The sequence below is a fragment of the Numenius arquata genome, chromosome 2 (genome assembly GCF_964106895.1).
Source record: "Numenius arquata chromosome 2, bNumArq3.hap1.1, whole genome shotgun sequence".
Taxonomy (NCBI): Eukaryota; Metazoa; Chordata; class Aves; order Charadriiformes; family Scolopacidae; genus Numenius; species Numenius arquata.
The window spans coordinates 52949919-52971936 of record NC_133577.1 but is presented as its reverse complement, the minus strand read 5'-3'; the positions used below and the strand labels follow the sequence as shown (position 1 = coordinate 52971936).

At 47.7% G+C, this 22018-nt stretch overlaps 1 protein-coding gene across 1 annotated transcript in view; it reads right to left on the bottom strand.

The window, feature by feature from the left end:
• Positions 1–325: 325 nt before the first annotated feature.
• Positions 326–22018, bottom strand: part of SYNDIG1 (synapse differentiation inducing 1) — a 67620-nt gene continuing 45927 nt past the window's right edge. The window contains exon 3 of the mRNA XM_074169080.1: positions 326–484. Coding sequence (XP_074025181.1) covers positions 326–484 — 159 coding nt within the window. The remainder of the gene's footprint in view (positions 485–22018) is intronic.

The following is a 22018-nucleotide window of genomic DNA, read 5'->3' as shown; positions in this document are numbered from 1 at the left end:
TGGTGTTTTTTTTTTTTTTTTTCTCTTTCTCTCTCTCACTTTCTTTTCTTTTTCTTTCTCTCTTTCACGCTTTCTCTCCTTCTTTCTTTCTTGTACGGGAGGGTTCATGAAGAGAATCAAGACTTGTGCATCACAAATGACGGAGCTATCCCCACCCCAGCCGGCTTCCCACCCTACGATAATGCACAAGCCCATCTTATCCTGTACCTGCCCCCAGAAGGTGTTTGTTTGTCTCTCGATCTTTTTGGAAAATCATGCAGTCTGATCTGCCGGGGAGTTCTGCAGCGCAGGCGCCGGGTGGCTGGTTCTCCCCCTTTCCTGAGGCTCATAAATGATTGTTTTTGGACAGATAGGCAATAAGAGCCACAGCCACCCCAACGTAGATGCCAGTTCCGATCGTGATGGACAGGACGGCCAGGAAGAGTGCTCGCCGAGAGCTGGAGCTTGCATGGTGGAAGTCCCCCTTGGCTACTGCTTTGTTTGTCTGCAAGATACACAACAACAACAACACACAACAATTTATTTGTTTCATTCAGAAATGAAGATGCGGTGCTCGTTTCTTGGCTCAGACATGATCCTGGGATGTGACAGTAAAGTGGTTTGATATCAGATACTTTTTTAGTTGAATGAGGTTTATTTACACAGTAAGGATGAAGATGAGACTGATGGCATGTCGAGAGGTACTTTTAAGTGCCTTTAAGCCTAAACATATCCTAGGATTTAATACTATGCATCACAATGACTTCTGAGATGGCTCAGCCTCCCCTGAGAACATGAACAGATGGGCTGTGAGACAAGGGTCTGCCGTATCCTCTCCAGACACAGCTACAATCCTGCTTCCGTGAGGTGGATGGATTCCAGCCTGGCTGGGAAAGGTAGCAAGGGAAAAGCCCTTTAAACGTGCCATTTACACAAAAACGTTCTTCCAAGTCAGGAGAAATGTTCAATCTGCTCTTACCTGGACAGGGACAACAGAGGCTGGATTTTCCCTTCCAGTGCAGTGCTTTTGAGCATAGTGACTAGGTGGATGACCAGCCCAGGTTCACCACCACAGAGAGGCCAAACACCACCAGTTACCTTGCATCCACCTCATGCCTGAGCTTTAGGGTGGGACAAACACCTAGGAAACCAGAGCCAGTAGAGACTCTCTCCGCCTTGATTCAGATGAACACTTATGCATAGGAGCAGGGCAGTTCCCGTGATTATCAGAAGGATGATGCACGTGCTTAGTGGGGCCACTGGTGGTGGAGCCACGGTCTTCTCTCTTGGAGGTGGTGCATTCAGATGGATGTGTCAGCTGGAGGAGGAGTTTCCATTTTGATGGTGCTATAGTGGCTTTCATGTCTCTTGCTGTGGTTCCCAGTAGCTCAGAAGACTAATCCAAAACTCTGGTCATCGTATCACACCTTCTACGTAGCTTTGAGTACCCAAGCAGGTGCCTTGAATTCAACCTGATCAGCTGGAGTTCCCAAAGTTATATGCAAGGCACTTAGGCTTGAGCACACTGAACCTCACAGAGTTACAGCTCGTTAGTATCAGCTGTCAATAATGAACACAGAAAGCAGAATCACAGCTGAGTGCGAATTGTCTCCTGTGATGATACCACAGTCCCAGTGACATCAACAGGATGGCCACTGTGGAAAGCTAGTATTTGAGAAGTATTCAAATGTCAATTCTTCTAACACACCTTCCAGGCACCTTTGAGCCCGGGAGCCAAGACAAAGCAAAATCTTTGTGCAAAACAGGCAAAGGAAAGCTAAAATTGGACAAGACTTATCTACCCATTGACAAGGCCACCTAATGCCATTGAAGTGGATCTCAGTCTCGCAGTGGGATGAAAGGAGGATGTCATTTTTATAGACTGTGGTGTGATATCAGCAGGGTCACCTCACAGCCAGGAACAGGTCTGTCACCTACAAGAAAGGTATATGCTTCTTGTAGAGGCATATGAGCTTCATAAGTTCCAAGACAACCTTTGTTCCCTCATTACAAAGGGTGAGGAATTCGTAATCCTTTAATTGTATTTCTCCACAAATGCTCGGTTTGCTGGGACGCTTTCTAATTCAGTGTCATCTATTGCTCTATTTTTGTCTTTTTTTTTTTCCCTATCTTGCTACTCAGAATGACTTGCAGAAGCCAAATGACAAGCTTCCACGCTGAAAAAAAGGCTTCTGGCCTTTCTGTCAATGGCTTTATTAGGAGAACCGTCTCTTCTCATTCATCAACCTAATTTTTTAAGCATAATGCCCTATAAATGTTTCAGGCAGAAACAATGTCGAACAATACATATTAAAAGAGAGAGAGACTAGGCTGCAGGCAGGAGGAAGATGGTCCTTTCAAAGCAGCAACATATAAACAACTCCCAGGTTTACGCCTACTGTCATGTCCTTTAGTTTAGATGGGGAAGGCATCCTACTCACTTTGCAAAGGACGTCCAGCCAGACCTCTCACCAGGGAGATTTAATGAGCTTCTTGGCTGGGACCTCCAAACACTCAAAAGAAGAGCCCTTCCTGGGAAAATGTCAGGGGCTTTGGGCATCATGGACGTAATTGTTAGGGCTGCTTAAAGGACTTGGCAAGGAAAGCAGAGAAAGCTTTAGAAAGAGTTGGTCATTCGGGTCTCCTCAAAGATATTTTTTTTCAAGCACCTACTACCCATCACAGCGTTAATAAAAGGCTTGAACAGAGAGGCTCCTACTCACTGAAGTTAGGTCAGATTTGGCAGGCGAAGGTAAGTGCATAGCACCAAAGCTATCCGAGCTTTTGGATAAACTGAGGTAAATGGTTTCAGCCCCAAAATGGAGGGAAAGTTTTAAAATGCTGGAACATTTCAATTTGACATTTCTGAAATGTCGCGTTATGTTATGGAAAATCCTGCAACATTTTGGGTTGACCTCTTTTAAACGAAACTTCGTACAGATTTCAAAACACTATTTTTTGACTTAAAAATAGATAGAAACTCAAAGGGAAAAGAAACCATTAACCAAAATGTCAAATAATCTGAAAACTTGACAGCATGTCTTGATTGGATTCAATAAAAGAGGTTGGATCTACCCAAAATGATGTGTTGAGCAACCCAAAGGGATTCAGAAGGCTGATCTGTCAAGCCCTAATCGCCTTTTTTCTGATAGGATCTTCAACCTAGTGACAAACTTGCTCACAAAGACCAGCTTTTTTTCTTGATGAGCTCTTTGAGGACAGCCCTGACCTTTGGGAAAGGATTGGACCTACGGTGAAAATCCAGCCTCTTGGTAAAATGTTCAGCCCAGCCGAAACCAGATTTCTTGTGTTAGTCATGAGCTGCCATACAGTTGCTGAATTTTGCAGTATTATGATATATGATACGATATAGCTTGATTTTGCTTGGGGAGCAGGTCTCCGCTGTCACAGAATTTCTAGTTTCCAACAAATTGCCTAATCCGAGTGTGTTTGGGTTTTTTTGGTTTGTTTTTAACCTAATACATATTTTGTGACTTAGCAAAATCAAATCTCTCCTATATCAAATTCTGAATGTAGAGTGCATTGGTAAGGGCATATAGGAAGGACAATCTTATATTCCTCCTTTATTCCATTCAGGAAGGTTTCTATTGAGACGGAGAAATCATCAACAGAGAAATCATCCTCTATCGGTGTAAGACTAGTCTAAAAGTACTTGCTTATCACTAAGAAAATTCTTTGTTGCTACTCCCTAATTAGCAAAACCATCCCATTACTCCCCAGTGTCACTATATGCAAATTACAGCATTCCTGCAGGTTTAAGCTAAACAGATCTGGAAAATAGTTACCACACAAAATGCAACTGAGGCCAATTTTAAAAGGTTAGCATCTGGCAACTAATAAGCAGTTTTTCTTGATTTTTTTTTTTTTTTTTTAATCGGAATCAGATCTTTGGTATCTCTGTGCACTTTGAGGAAGTCCCTTGGCTTTGGTACCCATCCAACAGCCTGTGACCCAACCCATTTGATGCCTGACACGGAGAAGTGACAATCTGTTTGGGGGCTTCCGTGCCAGGGATGCCTGTGCTCTGGCAAACTCCATGTGGGAAAAGAGGACGAGAAATGTCTTTTGTAGATCAGAGAGCCCAGTCAGACGCAGTCTCACCAGCCTTTCCTTGATGTGGTAGAAAAGGTGAAAATAACAGTCATTAAATCTGAAAAGAAACCACCTAAAGGCAGATAGTAGTCAAGCCATTCACTTGTCTTTATAGTCTCCGTACCTTGGGTACTGTTAGCTGAAAGACAAAAATTGTCTACTTAGGAGGACCAGCCACCTAAGCCCACGATCCAACACCACAGACAGACAAGCAGACAGAGCGATTCAAGTTTCCAGAGCCAGAATAGGTACAAACACAGAGAGGGATAATAGTTGCGGACCCTTCTTGGCAACTGCTGCCAACCACAACACCGGGACCTCAGGTGTCAAAACAAACTCCGTCTTCCTTTTTGACACATGTTTTTGGGTCAAATGATAAATGTTTTCGCAATGCCACCGTGGTTAAAATTCCTCAGAAAAAGAAAAAATATCCCTTTCAGCTATAATTTTTTTTTTTTTAAAATAATGTATTTCAGATAAAAATATTGAGTAAGGAAAATACCCCATCAAATTTTGGTTAAAAATGAGGTCACATTTATGGTGTACTCGTCTGCATGCTAGTGCAAGACAGAATGTGCTAGACTGGAGCCATCTCCACTTTCACTGAACAGCCCCATCCTGGATGCCCACAGTGCCCATGGTGGACATGCTCTGTGCAGCCCTGGGTGCCACAGGTGCCCCGGTCTACGCAGAAGCCTTGCCTGGGATGACAAACCCCTGCATCCAGCCAAGTGTTTCTGCTCAGTTAGAGGTGTGGATGGGGTAATGTGCACCACCGGGGCCCTTGCCAAGCCCCTGGGGCTGATGTGCCAAATGGTACAAAGGCATCTTTTGTCCAGCCATCCATACCCAGCCTGGAAATGGATTTCACAGAATCTTCATGGTTGGAAGGGACCTTTGAGGTCATCGAATCCAATCATACACACACACAAAAAATACCCCCCAACAATCTTGGGCACTAGAGCATGCCCTGAAGTGCCATGTCTACACGCTTCTTAAATACCTCCAGGGATGGTGACTCCAGTGTTGTTCCAGTGCCTGACCACTCTCTCAGTAAAGTAATTCTTCCTAATATCTAATCTAAACCTCCCCTGCCCCAACTTTACACCATTTCCTCTGGTCCTGTCATTATTCCCTTGGGAGAAGAGGCCAACACCCTCCTCTCTACAACCTCCTTTCAGGGAGTTGTAGAGGGCAATGAGGTCTCCCCTCAGCCTCCTCTTCTCCAAACTAAACATGCCCAGTTCCCTCAGCCTCTCCTCATAGGACTTGTTCTCCAGACCCCTCACCAGCTTGGTGGCTCTCCTCTGGACACGCTCCAGCAGCTCAATGTCCTTCCTGTAGTGAGGGGCCCAGAACTGAACACAGCACTCGAGGTGAGGCCTCACCAGTGCCCAGTCCAGAGGCATCATCACTGCCCTACTCCTGCTGGCCACGCTGTTCCTGATACAGGCCAGGGTGCCGTTGGCCTTCTTGGCCACCTGGGCACACTGCTGGCTCATGTTAAGCCGGCTGTCCACCAACACCCCCAGGTCCTTTTCTGCTGGGCAGCTTTCCAGCCACTCTTCCCCAAGCCTGTAGCGTTGCCTGGGGTTGTTTTGACCAAGATGCAGGACCCAGCACTTGGCCCTATTAAAGCTCATTTCAGTGAGCTCCTCTTTGCAGACTCAGCTCTGGACTCACTAAGGCAATATTTGCTTGCGTTACTTCTTTGCCCTGAAAAGCAAAGCCCCAGTTACTGGGCTGAATATGTAGCTGGTACTAACTAGCCCATCATGCTTGACTCTGGAGGGTAATGCAGCCAGGACTGGTGCAAGAATGAAGATCCAAATGCTCTACTAACAAAGGACTTGATTCGCTATAGCCTCTTCAAGCTAAGTGCCTTGATTTAAGTAGTAAGGAATACAAACAGCTATTCTAATGGGCTTAAAAGTGACTGCAGTAGTAAGCACTTTCCCTAATCAAAATTACATTATCTGTAGAGTTTATGGCACCTCTATCCATTTGCTTCTTCCCTTCCCTGGCAAGTCTGTGACTGGCAGCCAGGTGATTGATGAACCAATTTAATACAGTCTTTGGGCAGCAGCGGGACTAACAGGTTTGATAAACCGAGCAGGGGACAAGTGCAAGACATGGGATGAATTATGAGTGGGGGATAACTCATCGCATAGCACCAGGCAAGTTCCCTCACCGCACAGCCAGATGAGATAATTTTCTTGCAAAGGGTTTGTACCCCTGGAATACCCCTGCCTCTTGTTTTCCCCTTGGTCTATGCCCTCTGGATGCCCAGATATGACGATCAACTTGCCAGCCACTGGCACAGGTTGTGAAGAAGGCTGGGTACTCCAAAACGGAAACCGGGCTTGAGCAAATACCAGCCCCCATCAATCCTCTCTTTAGAAGCTTTGGAAATAAGCCAGGAAAGAGAGGAGGGGTGGGGGAAGAAGGGATAAGGAGACCTGGAAGGTTTATCTTACTTTGTTTAACTAACAAAATGAATGTCTCGTTGTTTAGAAACATTTTCAAGGAACTTCCCTGGAGTTTCCGTTTGAGCTTCTGCAAAACATATTCATCATGTCTCTGGGCTGCATGTTTTATAGGCTGAGAGAAGATGAATACTGTACGTCCACAGCTGCAAGGCCAAAAAATTCTGCTACATCCCATAGTGACTCATATATCATACGCACCAGATACCTACTGGTACGCTGTATCTGGAAACAAGAACACATTGATCACAATTATTAATCCTGCCTCATCCCCCCAAGGCTGGAGAGCAGGAATGGCTCCATGTAGGAGAAGAAGAGGGTATCCTGACCCCTTTGGTTAGGTGATGGGAGAACTTCTTTTCACTTCAGGGGAGAAATGGCCAGCAGGGAGCAGGAATGCACAGGCTCCATGCAGCCACTGGCCAGATCCTGAGTCTTACTTCTTCTAGTGGCATGCAAAAAAATGTCACAGAATGAGGAGCAACTCATGAAGAAAATGCTTTTGCTCCCGTACCTTCTCCTATCTTTCTTCTAGTCAAAAGCTCTGGCTCCTGTTTTTAACTTGCCCGATGTACTTCTGCCGATCTCAAATTTCTGGGTGATATCTTCCACCTTCAGGCTTACACCACTTATTTTCACTGATGGTGAGAAAAAGACTCCAGAGTCTTTGCTAAAGATACAGATGGGAAAAGGGTGAAGTCAGGATTTGCCTCTGAATCATGAATGACAGCAGGGAGGTGCCAGTCAGCAGGGGAGAGCTTGGGGCTGGGAGATATCCAGTGTAGGGGTTGGGATGTGACAGGAGAGTTTTCAGTCCTTTGATGGGACTCTGTAGTTCCTTTGATGCTCTTCTAACAGCTCTACAGGCAGAAATGGTGATCTAAATAAATAACAAATGGCTCTGCCAGCATTTGCAAATTCCATTGTGCCCATAGTGTAATAAAAACTTCAGCCTGTGGCAACTTGCCTTTCAGGTACTGAAGAGCTCTTCTGGAGGTTTCCATCATTTCTGTTGGGAATTTGGCCCAGGAAATGGACAGGAGTCTCAAGCAGCCATTCCCTGTCTGGAACTTGCTGTGGAAGCCATGGGGAGCAGGCACCACCTGAAGCGCAGGCACTCCTGACCGGATACACAGACCTCCTAGACTCAACGCTGCACTAAATTTCTGCTGATGCTTAAGTTTCTTTTCCTCTTCTGAGGAAGACATCCAACCTAGTCTTAGCTCACCTTCTGACCACAGTGTCCAAACCCAACTGCTCTTCAGGGAATTCCCATCCACCTTCCAGTGTTCATAGGCAGGCTAGATAACTTGCTTGGGACTGATGTCTTTCCTTCTGTGAGGGATCAACCCCACTCTGAGCATTTAGAAGATAAAAAGCATAAGATCTCGACCGTATCCTGCTCTCTCACTGTCTGGTAGCAGTGAGATCCAGTTGGGATGGCTGAGAAGGACCCTCAGGCAGCAAATGCCTAGCCCCCATGGAGCTTCCCCTGGGGCAATGCTGAGATACTATGAGTACTTGGGTAGCAGTGACAAAAGGATGATACGGGGATGCCACCAGAGTTTCATCGACACACGGAGAAGGGATAAACTGCCATATGCAGCTGCTGCTGCAGCTTCGCTGGAGGCTTTGCCAGATGTCCTAAGTGCCCTGCTGCACCTCAGAGTGACAAGACAAAATCCAGTGTGAAAACTTCCCCCTGAAGGATTTCTTTCATGAATGCATCCTCATTCTAGTAAATAGGCTGGTGCCCTCAGCAAGCAGAGAGCAGCACTGCGCAACGTGAGCGCGTCGCAGCGGGCACTTGCTGCTTCCCATCCGCAGCCCCTCTGACCTGCCTCATCCCCTTCCTTACCACGATTGCTCAGCAAGGCAACGGAACAAACAACGGGCTCATCACAGCGGAGGCAGGAACAGCCGCTTGTGTGTGGGCAGTGAAAAGGGCAGGGTGGTGGCCACCCCGTGTCTGAAGTAGCCTCCAATATCGTACTTCAAGGACAAGTGTAGTTAAACCAAATGTTCCTCCAGCAAGCCCTTCAAGTGGCATTCCCTTCTTTGAAAGCGTCACCTTCTTTGCTCTGCAACAGCGTAGGAGCTTCCAGCCTGGCCAAAAATCTCACCAAGCTCCTGAATGGTGATGTGGCAGATGACAAGTGGCCTGAGTAAAGGGATTTCTACTGCCACCAAATTAAATGACGCTGTGTTGGTGGAAGATGTACTGGGAATACTATTTGTTCCTGAAAACCGATGAAAGGCTCAGGAGAAGAGAGTGTGAGTGGGGAGAAGAGACTGTAAATGGAGTCCAGCATGAGTCTGCCTCTTCTGCATGATCAATTTTCTTAACATCCGGGTTTGAGCAATCAGATCATTTTGGTATCAATATTTTCTGCTGGAATTTGAAAATATGACGTAGGCAAGGACATGATTCAGCCCCTGGCTGGTGCTGCCTGTGGCGTCTGATTGTGTATTCAAGTGCAGATAAAACTATAAATGTCCGAGTGAGATTTTGGCACTTGGAAAAACAAGAGCATAATAATGAGAACAGCAGGCATAAAAGGCCTGAATGAGCAGAATGCAGAGAGATGTTTTTAGACAAGCTCCACAGCAACAGCAGTTCATCTGATTGTGCTTGAGAGAATGAGACCTCAGCCTGCGATACGAGGGCAATTCTGTTTTCCTGGCATACACAGGAATTCGGATGTTTATGGTAAAGAAGATGATTTTCCCCCCTCCGCTTTGCTTCTAGCCCTTAAGCAGATGTTGCCATTTTGTGATGAAAGGGAAGAAAATTTGGGAAAGGTGACACGTGGTGAAGCCTAGTTTACACACACACGGACATGTGCCCACACAGACTTACACACGGCTGACATGGGTTTGCGTCCACACACATAGAATCACAGAATCACAGAATCTTAGTGGTTGGAAGGGACCTTTGAGATCATCGAGTCCAACCACATTAAAAAAAAAACAACAAAAAAACCAAAAACACACAAACAAACAAAAAAACACAACACAAAACCAAACAAACAACAACACCCCCCCCCAAAAAAAAAAAAAAAAAAAAAAAAAAAAAAGCAGCATCCATCAACTAAACCCCTCACACAACACCCCACCACAAACCAACAATCCCGGGCACTAGAGCATGCCCTGAAGAGCCACGTCTACACGTTTCTTAAATACCTCCAGGGATGGTAACTCCACCACCTCCCTGGGCAGGCTGTTCCAGTGCTTGACCACTCTCTCAGTAAAGTAATTCTTCCTAATATCTAATCTAAACCTCCCCTGCCCCAACTTTACACCATTTCCTCTGGTCCTGTCATTATTCCCTTGGGAGAAGAGGCCAACACCCTCCTCTCTACAACCTCCTTTCAGGGAGTTGTAGAGGGCAATGAGGTCTCCCCTCAGCCTCCTCTTCTCCAAACTAAACATGCCCAGTTCCCTCAGCCTCTCCTCATAGGACTTGTTCTCCAGACCCCTCACCAGCTTGGTGGCTCTCCTCTGGACACGCTCCAGCAGCTCAATGTCCTTCCTGTAGTGAGGGTCCCAGAACTGAACACAGCACTCGAGGTGAGGCCTCACCAGTGCCGAGTACAGAGGCACGATGACTTCCCTGCTCCTGCTGGCCACGCTATTCCTGATACAGGCCAGGATGCCGTTGGCCTTCTTGGCTGCCTGGGCACACTGCTGGCTCATGTTAAGCCGGCTGTCCACTAACACTCCCAGGTCCTTTTCTGCCGGGCAGCTTTCCAGCCACTCTTCCCCAAGCCTGTAGCGTTGCTTGGGGTTGTTGTGGCCGAAATGCAGAACCCGGCACTTGGCCTTATTAAACCTCATCCCATTGGCCTTGGCCCATTGGTCCAACCTGTCCAGGTCCCTCTGTAGAGCCTGCCGACCCTCAAGCAGATCAACACTCCCACCTAGCTTGGTGTCATCCGCAAACTTACTGAGGGTGCACTCAATCCCCTTATCTAGATCATCAATGAAGATATTGAACAAGACTGGCCCCAAAACTGAGCCCTGAGGGACACCACTGATGACCGGCCGCCAACCAGATTTTGCTCCATTAATCACAACTCGCTGAGCACGGCCATCCAGCCAGTTTTTTATCCAGCGGAGGGTACACTTGTCTATGCCATGATTCTCCAGTTTCTCCAGGAGAATGCCGTGAGGGACGGTGTCAAAGGCCTTACCAAAGTCCAGGTAGACAACATCCACAGCCTTCCCCTCATCGAGAAAGCGGGTCACATGGTCATAGAAAGAGATCAAGTTGGTCAGGCAGGACCTCCCTCTCATAAACCCATGCTGGCTGGCCCTGATCCCTTGGCTGCCCTGCACGTGCCTTGAGAGCTCACTCAGGATGATCCTCTCCATGATCTTTCCCGGTACCGAGGTCAGGCTGACAGGCCTGTAGTTTCCAGGATCCTCCTTCCGGCCCTTCTTGTAGATGGGTGTCACATTGGCCACCCTCCAGTCATCTGGCACCTCTCCTGTTGACCAGGATTGTTGATAAATAATGGAGAGAGGCTTGGTGAGCTCTCTTGCCAGCTCCCTGAGAACCTTTGGGTGAATGCCATCCGGCCCCATAGACTTATGCGTGTCCAGGTGCATAAGCAAATCATTAACTACTTCCTCATGGATTACAGGGGAGTTGTTCTGTTCTCCATTCTTATCTTCCAGCCCAAGAAGCTGAACTCCCTGGGGGTAGCTGGTCTGACTATTAAAGACAGAGGTAAAGAAGGCATTAAGTATCTCAGCCTTCTCCTCATCCTTGGTTGCAAGGTTTCCCCCCGCATCCAGTAAGGGATGGACATTCTCTGTCACTCTCTTTTTGTTGATGTATTTATAGAAACTTTTTTTGTTGTCCCTTATATTAATGGCCAGGTTGAGTTCTAGCTGGGCTTTTGCCTTCCTGATTTTTTCTCTGTATGACCTAACACAATCTCTGTACTCCTCCCGAGTTGCCTGTCCCCTCTTCCAAAGGTGGTAAACCTTCCTTTTTTCCTTAAGTCCCATCAAGAGCTCTTTGTTCATCCAGGCCGGCCATTTTCCCCGCCCTTTAATTTTGCGCCTCATGGGGACAGCCTGCTCCTGGGCCTTTAGGATTTCCCTCTTGAAGAGCGTCCAGCCTTCCTGGGCTCCTTTGTCTCTCAGGACTACCTCCCACGGGACTCTCCCAGCCAGGGTTCTGAACAGGTTAAAGTCTGCCCACCGGAAGTCCAAGATGGAGGTTTTGTTAATCCCCTTCCTTACCTCACTATGAATGGAAAACTTAACCATTTCATGATCACTAAGCCCAAGACTGTCTCCGACCTCCACGTCCCCAACTAGCCCTTCTTTATTTGTGAACAGTAGGTCTAGCAAGGCACCTCCCCTGGTAGGCTTACCTACCATACATAGACATGTATATGATCTGCCTCCAGGCTGGATGCAGCTACTTAGGCACCACTTAAGCTTATCAATGATTTTGAGTGACCGATTCAGCCCCTCCTTTATTTTTCTCATTTAGATGGCTGTTTGTTTCTCCTTTGTTTGAAGACAGAGTTTAAAATGTGAGCATTGCTAAGAAAGGGAAATCTGGAAGCGATTCCTAGTTTTCAGATTCCGTTTTGTGAGTGGCAAGGAGTTGCCCTTAGCTCAGGGGACATCACGAGGTTCTTTTTGCCTGTGGTGCCCCTACCCCTGTCGCAGGATCTGGATTTGGACTGGTTGGGCGGTGCCACGGATGACTTTGCATTTCAGGACTGGCAGAGTCTCCTGATGTTTCATCTGGTGTGTGGTCAGCAACAGAGGGCACCCAGAGGCTGTAGAGTCTCAGTTCTTGGACATATTTAAAACCCCACTGGATGTGGTCCTGAGCAACCTGCTCCACCTGAGCCTGTTTGAGCAGGGAGGATGGTCTAGATGATCTCCAGAGGTCAGTCCCAACCTCAGCAATCCTGTGATCTTGTGAAGACTTGACAGTTGTACAAAGTTGTGCAACGTGTTATTCAACTGTCAATTTCCTTGTAGACAAATCTGCCTGGAGAAGTTTCTCTCTCTGTTTCACAGGCAAAAGCAGGGATTTTAAAGCCCTGTGATGACTTGGTTAGGATTCTGCTGAAGGACCAGCTGGAGGTGGGTTCCTGAATTTGAAAAAATCTGCGTTCATATCTTTCTACCTTTCTCTTGCTATATAAGGTTGGTGTACAGAGTGGTTTCCTTGTCCACATCCAACCCCTCTATCCCGTGACCCTCCAGCTCCTTTTGTATCAAGGTGCAGTGCGTGGTCCCAACCTGGGTAGTAGTGGATCTCAGACCTTACCACTGGGATGTTTTCTGTCCATGAGGATGGCCACATGACCCCATACCAAGGCAAGTGGGTATGTGTCTCATGTGAAGCAGTGGCATCAATCCCCAGCTCCAAGTTGGGGGCTCATCATTTTGGCTCAATTTGCTATGCCTTGGGATATATGAACAGGCCATTATGCAGTATCCTTCCAATTCAAAATGTCCATAGTGCTAAGGGAGAGGGGCACCAGCTCTGTGCCATTTGCGGTGACCTGTCTTTGTTTTGCTTTGGTTGCTTCTGTCTACTTCTGGTCCTGTTCCTGATTTGTGCTGGTAGGAATACCACGTTGGTGGGTACTTTACATTCACTGTAGTGGGCCTGGTCTCTCTTCCCTCCAACATGAGTCACACAGCAGGGGAAAGGGTAAAAGATGCTCCGTCTTCTATTGGACAGAGAAGATATTCTCCATCCTTTATGCCTAGCCCCCAAAACCCATCCTTGGATGGGGAAAGAATGAAGAAGGAGAAAAAAAATGTGCTGTAAGAGAGACATCCTACCCAGACATCCACCAGCATCTACTCATGCCAGCAATACCTCTGCACAGGCTGAAGAAACTGGAGGGCATGCTTATCTCTTGACTCCACTCCATACTCAGTAGAGGAGGACTCAACAAGATCTCATTTTTTACTACAGGGCAAGTTCATCGGCTGATCTGAAACAATTCATTTGTATTTGTCACCAGTGCGGTTGGCATGGAAATGGAAGGTCTAACCTTGTATTAAGCTGTCAACACCCTGAAATGACTATTCCGTCTTTCCTATGACTCAGCGTCTGCAAGACAAGAACTCCATGTTCTCCAGCAATAACACATCGCAGAGTTGCCATGCCAGCAGATACCAGCCCCTCATCTCTTGTGCACAGAAGTCCTCTCTCTTGTAACTACAGTACTCCCAGGCACACGGTCCTGTGTGTCAGTGGTGCCGTGGCTCGCATGTGTGAGGAGTCTATCAAAGGACTTTATCTCAGTCCTTGCTCTTCCCCTGTAGACTTCTCCCCCTTGGATCTGCTGTAACTCAGTTCTGCTTCTCTTGTTGATCCTCTGCTCCTGGTTCACTCTCTCTTTCTTCTACCTAAACAACCACCCTGCTTTTGCATTTTGTGGACATTGCCTCCACCCTTTCAAATGGGTGCAGGCTGTCTGAAGGGTGGAAAGGGCAGTATGTTGCATTCTTATGCCGAGTGTTTCAGCAGGAAAAGACCTCTTTGCAGAGCTGGGGCGTGGGTGTATAGAAGACATCTAGGCAGCAGCACTACACCTTCCCGGGGGGGGGGCAGCTGGAAGGAGCCCAGCAGCAGCCAGAGTAAGCTGGAAAGGCTTTGCTCATCACAGAATCACAGAATCGCCTAGGTTGGAAGGGACCTTTTAAGATCATCTAGTCCAACCTTAAAAAACAAAACAAACAAAAAAAAATCACCAACACTAAACCATATTCCTGAGCACCATGTCAACTCGTCTTTTAAATACCTCCAGGGATGGTGCCTCAACCACTTCCCTGGGCAGCCCATTCCAATGCTTAATAACCCTTTCAGTGAAGAAATTTTTCCTAATATCCAATCTGAACCTCCCCTGGCGCAACTTGAGGCCGTTTCCTCTTGTCCCATCACCTGTGACTTGGGAGAAGAGACTGACCCCCCCTGGCTACACCCTCCTTTCAGGGAGTTGTAGAGAGTGATAAGGTCTCCCCTCAGCCTCCTCTTCTCTAGACTGAACAACCCCAGCTCCCTCAGCTTCTCCTCATATGACTTGTTCTCCAGACCCCTCACCAGCTTCGTTGCCCTCCTCTGGACCCGCTCCAGCACCTCAATGTCTTTTTTGTGGTAAGGGGCCCAAAATGGACACAGTACTCCAGGTGGGGCCTCACCAGTGCCCAGTACAGGGGGACGATCACCTCTCGGGTCCTACTCACGACGCTGTTCCTGATACAGGCCAGGATGCTGTTGGCCTTCTTGGCCACCTGGGCACACTGCTGGCTCATGTTAAGCCGGCTGTCCACCAACTCCCCCAGGTCCTTTTCTGCCGGGCAGCTTTCCAACCACTCTTCCCCGACCCTGTAGCGTTGCCTGGGGTTGTTTTGACTGAAATGCAGGACCCGCCACTTGGCCTTGTTGAACCTCATCCTGTTGGTCTTGGCCCATCGATCCAGCCTGTCCAGATCCCTCTGCAAAGCCTTTCTACCCTCCAGCAGGTCGACACTCCCACCCAACTTGGTGTCATCTGCCAATTTACTGAGGGTGCTGCACGGTGAACAGGGTAGGATGTTGGTGAGAGATCAGGGGAGCCTCTCCAGAAAAGCTGCTGCTGAGGGGTGAGTCACCTGCCCAAGCACTAATAACAGCCTCTCCCAACCCAGTCGGTCTCCTGGCGACACACGAAGACCAGCAAGACCCCACACCGGCAGTGCCTTAAGCAAAAGAGTATGTGAGGGACCCCTGAAGGTCTTGCAGCACAGAGCTGCTGGTTTCATCTCTGTGATGGCAAGAACATTCTGCTCATGTGCCTTCATCATGCCCAAGTCAGCTCTTCTTCCTGCCCTCATGAAGAAAGCAAACCAGCTTGAGCCGTATCCCCAAGGATTCTCTAGCTTTGGTATTCTCTCTTCCTCCAGCATCTTACTAACACCTGCAATAATCACCTTATAATATAGTTTTCTCACTGCAGGCTTGCTCCCTGAATCTCCTATTGCTGTACTAAGAGAAAGGAGCAGGATGGAGCAGAGATGCAGCAATTCTTACATTGGCATGCAGGGACCATTTTATTTTTGATTCATGGGCCCCCCAGTCAGAATATTTGCTGCTTTGATGATAACGGGTGGAAGGAAGAGGCCATCCCAAAGGTCTCTTCTCCCCTTAACAAACTGCTCCACAGGGGTAGGGTTCTTCCTCAGTGGAAACCCATTAGCATACAAACATAAGTCCTGATTGTCCAACAGGGAGAGCACAGATTGCTTATAAGGGTACTTCTTAGCGGCTCTGAGGGGTCATCAACAACCTGGCCAAGTTTTTTAATATCGAGTTATTCCAGAGTGTACAAACAAGAACACGAAGTCTGCTTCTTTTGTCCTATGAAGACAGGCTGAGAGAGCTGGGGTTGTTCAGCCTGAAGAAGAAAAGGCTCTGGGGAGACCTCATGGCAGCCTTCCAATATCTGAAGGGAGCCTACAGGAGAGCCGGAGAGGGACTCTTTGTCAGGAACTGTAGTGACAGGACAAGGGGTAATGCTTTTAAATTGGAAGAGGGGAGATTTAGATTAGATACCAGAAAGAAATTCTTTCCTGTGAGGGTGGTGAGGCACTGGAACAGGTTGCCCAGAGAAGCTGTGGATGCCCCATCCCCGGAGGTGTTCAAGGCCAGGCTGGATGGGGCTTTGAGCAACCTAGTGGTTGCTAGTGGAGGTGTCTCTGCCCACCTAGGTCTAGTGGAGGTGTCTCTGCCCATGGCAGGGGGGTTGGAACTGGATGATCTTTAAGGTCCCTTCCACCTCTAACCATTCTGTGATTCTATGATTCTATTATTATTTTCTCTTCCCTTCTCCTGTAAGCATGCATACAGCAAATACCTTGCTTGGTGTGATTTAATTTACTCGGCACTGGTGGGGCCTCACCTCGAGTGCTGTGTTCAGTTCTGGGCCCCTCACTACAGGAAGGACATTGAGCTGCTGGAGCGTGTCCAGAGGAGAGCCACCAAGCTGGTGAGGGGTCTGGAGAACAAGTCATACGAGGAGAGGCTGAGGGAACTGGGCATGTTTAGTTTGGAGAAGAGGAGGCTGAGGGGAGACCTCATTGCCCTCTACAACTACCTGAAAGGAGGGAGCAACAGACCTGTCTCATTCACCCAGCAGCAGTTTTGCACAAAAGGATACGGGAGAGGATGGGGCAGGTCCAGAGGTGGCGGCAAGTGAGTGGGATGAAGTGAAAATCTGCATGCAGATATAGACCAGTGGATGCTTAAACACCTTCCACACTGCAACGGTGGAGCTGCAAAAGGGAGGCTGCGCTAGTGAGGCACAAAGCCTACCCTGGTTTGATACCTCTGTTGCATTTGTCCATCAGAAGATTTCAGCAGGAAGTCATTCACACGAGGAGGGGTTTGATAATTAATTATTTCAGAGCTTGCTCGCTCTCCTCTCCTCCCTCTCCTTCTTTCTCTCTCTTTCATCTCTCTGCCCCACTGGGCTAATACATGCTTCATGATTGAAATACATCCTTTCTGAAAACATTCCAATAAAATATTCATGAACAACTGTTTTCATTATTTGCTCAGTGGTAAATGACTTCATGATAGGTGTGCAGCCAGAGGTCTGAAGCAACTGTCTGCCATGGTGACCAGCGCTCCCCCACTGTCTCCTTTTGCTCCCTCTGTCTCTCTCTCACTTTTTCCAAGCTGTAAGCCCTTGGGGACAGGCTCATGCATTTTTTCTTATCATTTCCAAGGTGTTAGCTTTGATTTGTAGAGCACCTAGCACAATAGGGATCCTTGTCCTGGGTAAGCACTGGTGGCAGTAAAAAAAGATACTGATGTTGTCAAGAGCATCCTAGCCACACTCGGTTAATCGTCCACACTTTTCTCCACCACTAGAAAGCAAGACAAGACCAGGCTCTAACTCCTTTTGGAACAGGATACAAATGTTATTACAAGGTGCTCTCTGAGCGTTTGTTCCCTTTCAACTCAGAGACGGGGTTCTCACAGCAGCAAGGATGCTAACCCCAAAAACACTCTGAGTAGGAGGAAAGACATGTTGCACTCACGCTCACATTTCTGTCTTCCTCTACAGAAGAGCTCTCTGCTGATGGAGGAAATATTTTTATTTTTTTTTTCTAGTATAATTACAGGTAGAGGCGTTCCTGCGCAGTGGAGTTACCTTGTGGTTCCTGGCGCAAACAGCAGCACTATGTGCAAAACTTTCAGAGATGGGAAATCACTCTCACAGGGCACAGCTCCACCACTCCTGACGGGAATGGGTGCTGCATGACTTTGTCCCCGACTCCCTCGTTAAATGTCTCTGTGACATTTCAAACCTCCAGCTGAGGCAGATTTCAGACGTGCTCTGAGGTGTCTGCATGCCGGAAGGTGAACAGCAGTTGAGAGAAGTATCCACCTGAAGGAACCCTTTCAGAGGATGCGGGCAAATATATCCCACAGGCTGGTACTGGGCAAAAAGAGGGACTTCAAGTGGACAGGGACATTTGGGGTGATGAGGAAGGACTGGAGTGCCAGGAAATGGGAGGTTTTGAAGCCAGAAGGCCTCCTGACATCTCTGGAAGGTGGTGTGGAACAGCCACAATTATCTGCAATTTTGGCAGCCTTGGGCAGCAGGACAGATTGCTTGTGATGTGCACACCACTAGAGATGCCTTGCTCCGTGTTGGACTCCAGAGTGGGCTGGATGTGGCCCCTACCTCTCCGCTGTGCTGCCTCCCCTCTTGGGCAGGATGGCAGGTTGAAATTTCCCTTCTGCAGGTCAGGGTTGGGTAACACGGCAAAGAGTCCTGGGCAGGGGAAAGGACACTGATGACAGCAACCTGCAGGAAAAAAATATTCTGTAGAGCTGTCTCTTCTGTGCCTAACACAATGAGGTCCTAAGCCCAGCAGCAAGGTATGAATGAGGTCAGGTCCCTACTGCAAGCAGATGACCTTCATGTGCTCATTCTTGGCCCAGGTACACAAGGATGATGAGGGGCCACCAGTGCATTTGATGGGAAATGAACAATCACAGCCGAGCAGGGGCTGTTCTGCTCACTCCTGAGGAGAGAGATTATGTCTGTGAATGTGGTTTCCCTGCAGAGTGCAGGAGGAGCTGGGTAAAGGAGCACACCATCATGCTTTGGGGCACAACTTTGCAAGGAACTGAATGTGGTTTCTCTCCCAGCGCTGTGTCCTGACCCACCAAAACTCCTCACTCTAGTTCTGTGGTGCTTTTAACTCAGACTAGCTGCTGGAGATGCCAAACTATCCATGGGAAGCTGCTAACAACATTTCTACTGTTTCTTCTCCTGAGAAGGGCCAGAGGGGCAATATGTTCCCCTCGTGGGAAAAACACACCCGGAGGTCCACCTTAGTGGACTGCAAAGGACTGGAGGAAGTGCTCCCCGGACTCCTGGGAATGCAGATAGGAGATTCAGCCCCAGACAAGGCCAGGGATGTAGCGATGGGCACGGGTAATCAAAGTTCATACAATAATGTCTTCTGCTGGATGAAAACCTGGATGAGATATTGGGCATGCAGGATCTTCATGGGGAATGAGAGAGGATGTGCATGGTTTTGTGGATCAGCCAGGCAGCAAAGGTACATTGCTAAGCTGTTCAGTGGGTGACGACTGACGAACAGGGCACCTTCAACCCCACATGTGTACCAAAGCAGGGGAGCTGCTTTCTGGCACGTCTAGTGGGCGCTTCTCTGGCCATCACCACTTTTGGGCTGGACAGCGTGTGAACTGTGAACCAGCTGAGACGCAGGCAGTGACATAGCTCCACAGAAAGAAAAACATCAATATTGAAAACAGAAAGAAGCTATGGTCTGGAATGAGTCCCCTTTCAAACGAGCCCTTCACTGGGGAGAAAGAGTGGTTTTATTATCTGCAAGCGCGTGGCTTGAAGCAGAGCGCCAGGTCACGACAGCAATCTCGAGTGTGTTTCAGTTGCCATCGCTGCTGTTGGAGCAATTAGGCTGAGTCACTTCAGTGCTCTTTAAAAATCATCTTGCTTTCTCTTTAACTGTATGTGAGAGAGAACTAAGGTTCTGGCCCTTGCCCACAGTGAAGAAAGTAATGAAAGGGATATCTACAGCAATTTGAGGCTACCTTACCCTCTGCTTTCAGTTTCCCAGTTCTTTTGGAAAGCCTTAAATTATTTCCAGAGTAAAACACCGTCTTTCTGAAACACTGGAGTGCTAGTGTGTCGTGGTTTCGGCCGAATTTACCAAAACTGGACCGACAGATGGCCCTTCCCCCCTCTTCTCCCCCCCCCAAAAGAGGAGAGAGGAGGAGAAAGAGATAAGGAGATTCAGAAGTTTAGAATGAACTAAACTACTTTAATGAAGAATTAATATTAAAATAAAAATAAAGAAGAAAATAATGAAATAGAAACAATATATACAAAACCGTGTCAAGCTCCCAGGATGACAGTCACGTCACCGGCAGGCACTGAGGAAGTCCCAGACTGGACTCAGCGACGGATGGGAACTGGATTCCAGCTCTGGAGTCAGGAACACACGGATCGGGATCAAAGGCAGACGAACAGACAGAGTCCTCTCTGGACGTCGGCCATCGCAGAAGGGGGCTGACCCTTTGATCCCTCAGCTTTTATACTGAGCGTGGGGCAGATGGGATGGAATACCCCAGTTGGTCAGGTTTGGGTCACCTCTCCTGTCCACTCCTCCCCACCGATGTGACCCCTCTACGTTTTTTCCGTTTCCGACCCTCTAAGGGGGCAAATAACGAAATTGGCTGCCCTTGGTTGTTATAGCAATAAGTATAAGCAAGGGCCTCTCTGCTCACCATCCCTTGGCATGGAGCACAAACATTGGGCTTATCGCTCTGAGAACGAGCAGTTTTCTCCACAATATGCCGTTAATTTCAGAGAGTTAGAGGAGGCCTGGCTAGGATGTAAAGTTACAGAACAGAAAATCGGTTCGGTTTTACTTCAAACCGGGACATAGTGCAAGGACATAATCTTCGCAGACAGTTCTTTGCTTTGTTTCTCCCTCTCAGTTTGGTCCCTAAAGGTTTTGATTTTGCAGAAATGCCATTGGGAGGGCAAAGCAAGCGAGCTGTGCCTATTTGAGTGGAACAAGGCTGATTTACCTCCATGCATGCTCTTCCTGCAGCAGCATCTGACACCCCTATGGCATCGTGGCCCTGCACATAAGTTGGGTGGAGGGGTGTGAAGTCTCACAGCCTTTGAGGGACGGTTTCTCTTTGATACTTGCCAACAGTAGGGCTTGTGAAGTTTGCTGATTGGCTCCAAGTGGGGTCCTGAGCTCAGGCCCTTTCCCCAAGATGTCCTGTTCAGTTCTGGCTTTTCTGGGGTCTGATCTGAAGCTAGGTGAAATGGATGGAACACTTCCCAGTGGCTTGAGAAACTCCTTAGAGAAGCTCTTTAAATCTGATTCCTTAGAGAAGCCCTTTAGATCTGAATTCCTTTGTAAGTTTGTGTCCATTTTGGGGCCAGCTCTTTCGATATCTCCCAGCTTTGGTCTGGAAAATCACTGTTTAATCTGGCTGGGGTGGCAGAGAGGAGCTGGCTGAGTATACACAGGAAATGATAATCCTCTTGAAGCCGTCCGTGTGTGATTTCTTACAGTCTAGGATTATATGTTGATGGGAACACCTTTGGTCTTCAGCTCTAATGGTAATTTCTTCCTTCTTCAGTTCAGCTGCTCCTTTCTAACACTGGATTTCCTACTTCAGCAACTGCAAAGGCAGACCGGCTAAGTCAATTGCAGACAAGAGCATCACTCAATTTTCCCCTCTCTGCTAAAGAAGCGCTTTCCTTTCATAGTAGCAAGGGCAACGTGAAGCTTATCCATAATTGAGCCTTTGCCGGAAAGGTTATTCCAACAGGATATCAACCTCTTCGTGTCATAAGGATATTCACCCAGGGGTAGCATTTTTCACGCCCAACTTCTTTCTGTACTTCCGTTAATGTTATACTGTGATTTATTATTGTGTTGGCGATTTCCAATACAAATTCTGAAGTTTCCAATGCCTTGTCAAAAGAAAAGAGATGTTTGGGAGAATATGGGGAGGGGGAGCTAGGGAGAAGGCACCTGACACATTCACATGAACACCTCTACTGGGATTCATTCACAAGGAAACCTCTTACTGAGCCCCACTGAGCACTTTTTTCTGTAGTGTACAGGCAGATGAGGTAGGAACATGCACGTGGTGTTGCCAAGGATGGGAAGCAAGGTGGCGTGAAGCCTACAGCAAAGCATAAAAGCTGAAATGCATCTCAGGAGACTACGTGCCACAAGGTCCCATTAGCACTTAGAAAACAAATATATATTTAAAAGGGAATGTAATAACTATAGAAAATTGGACATGAGCATTGCTGAAATTACTGAGATCCAAACAAACAAGGGTATGAAGACGTATGTAAACCCAAAAGAGGTAG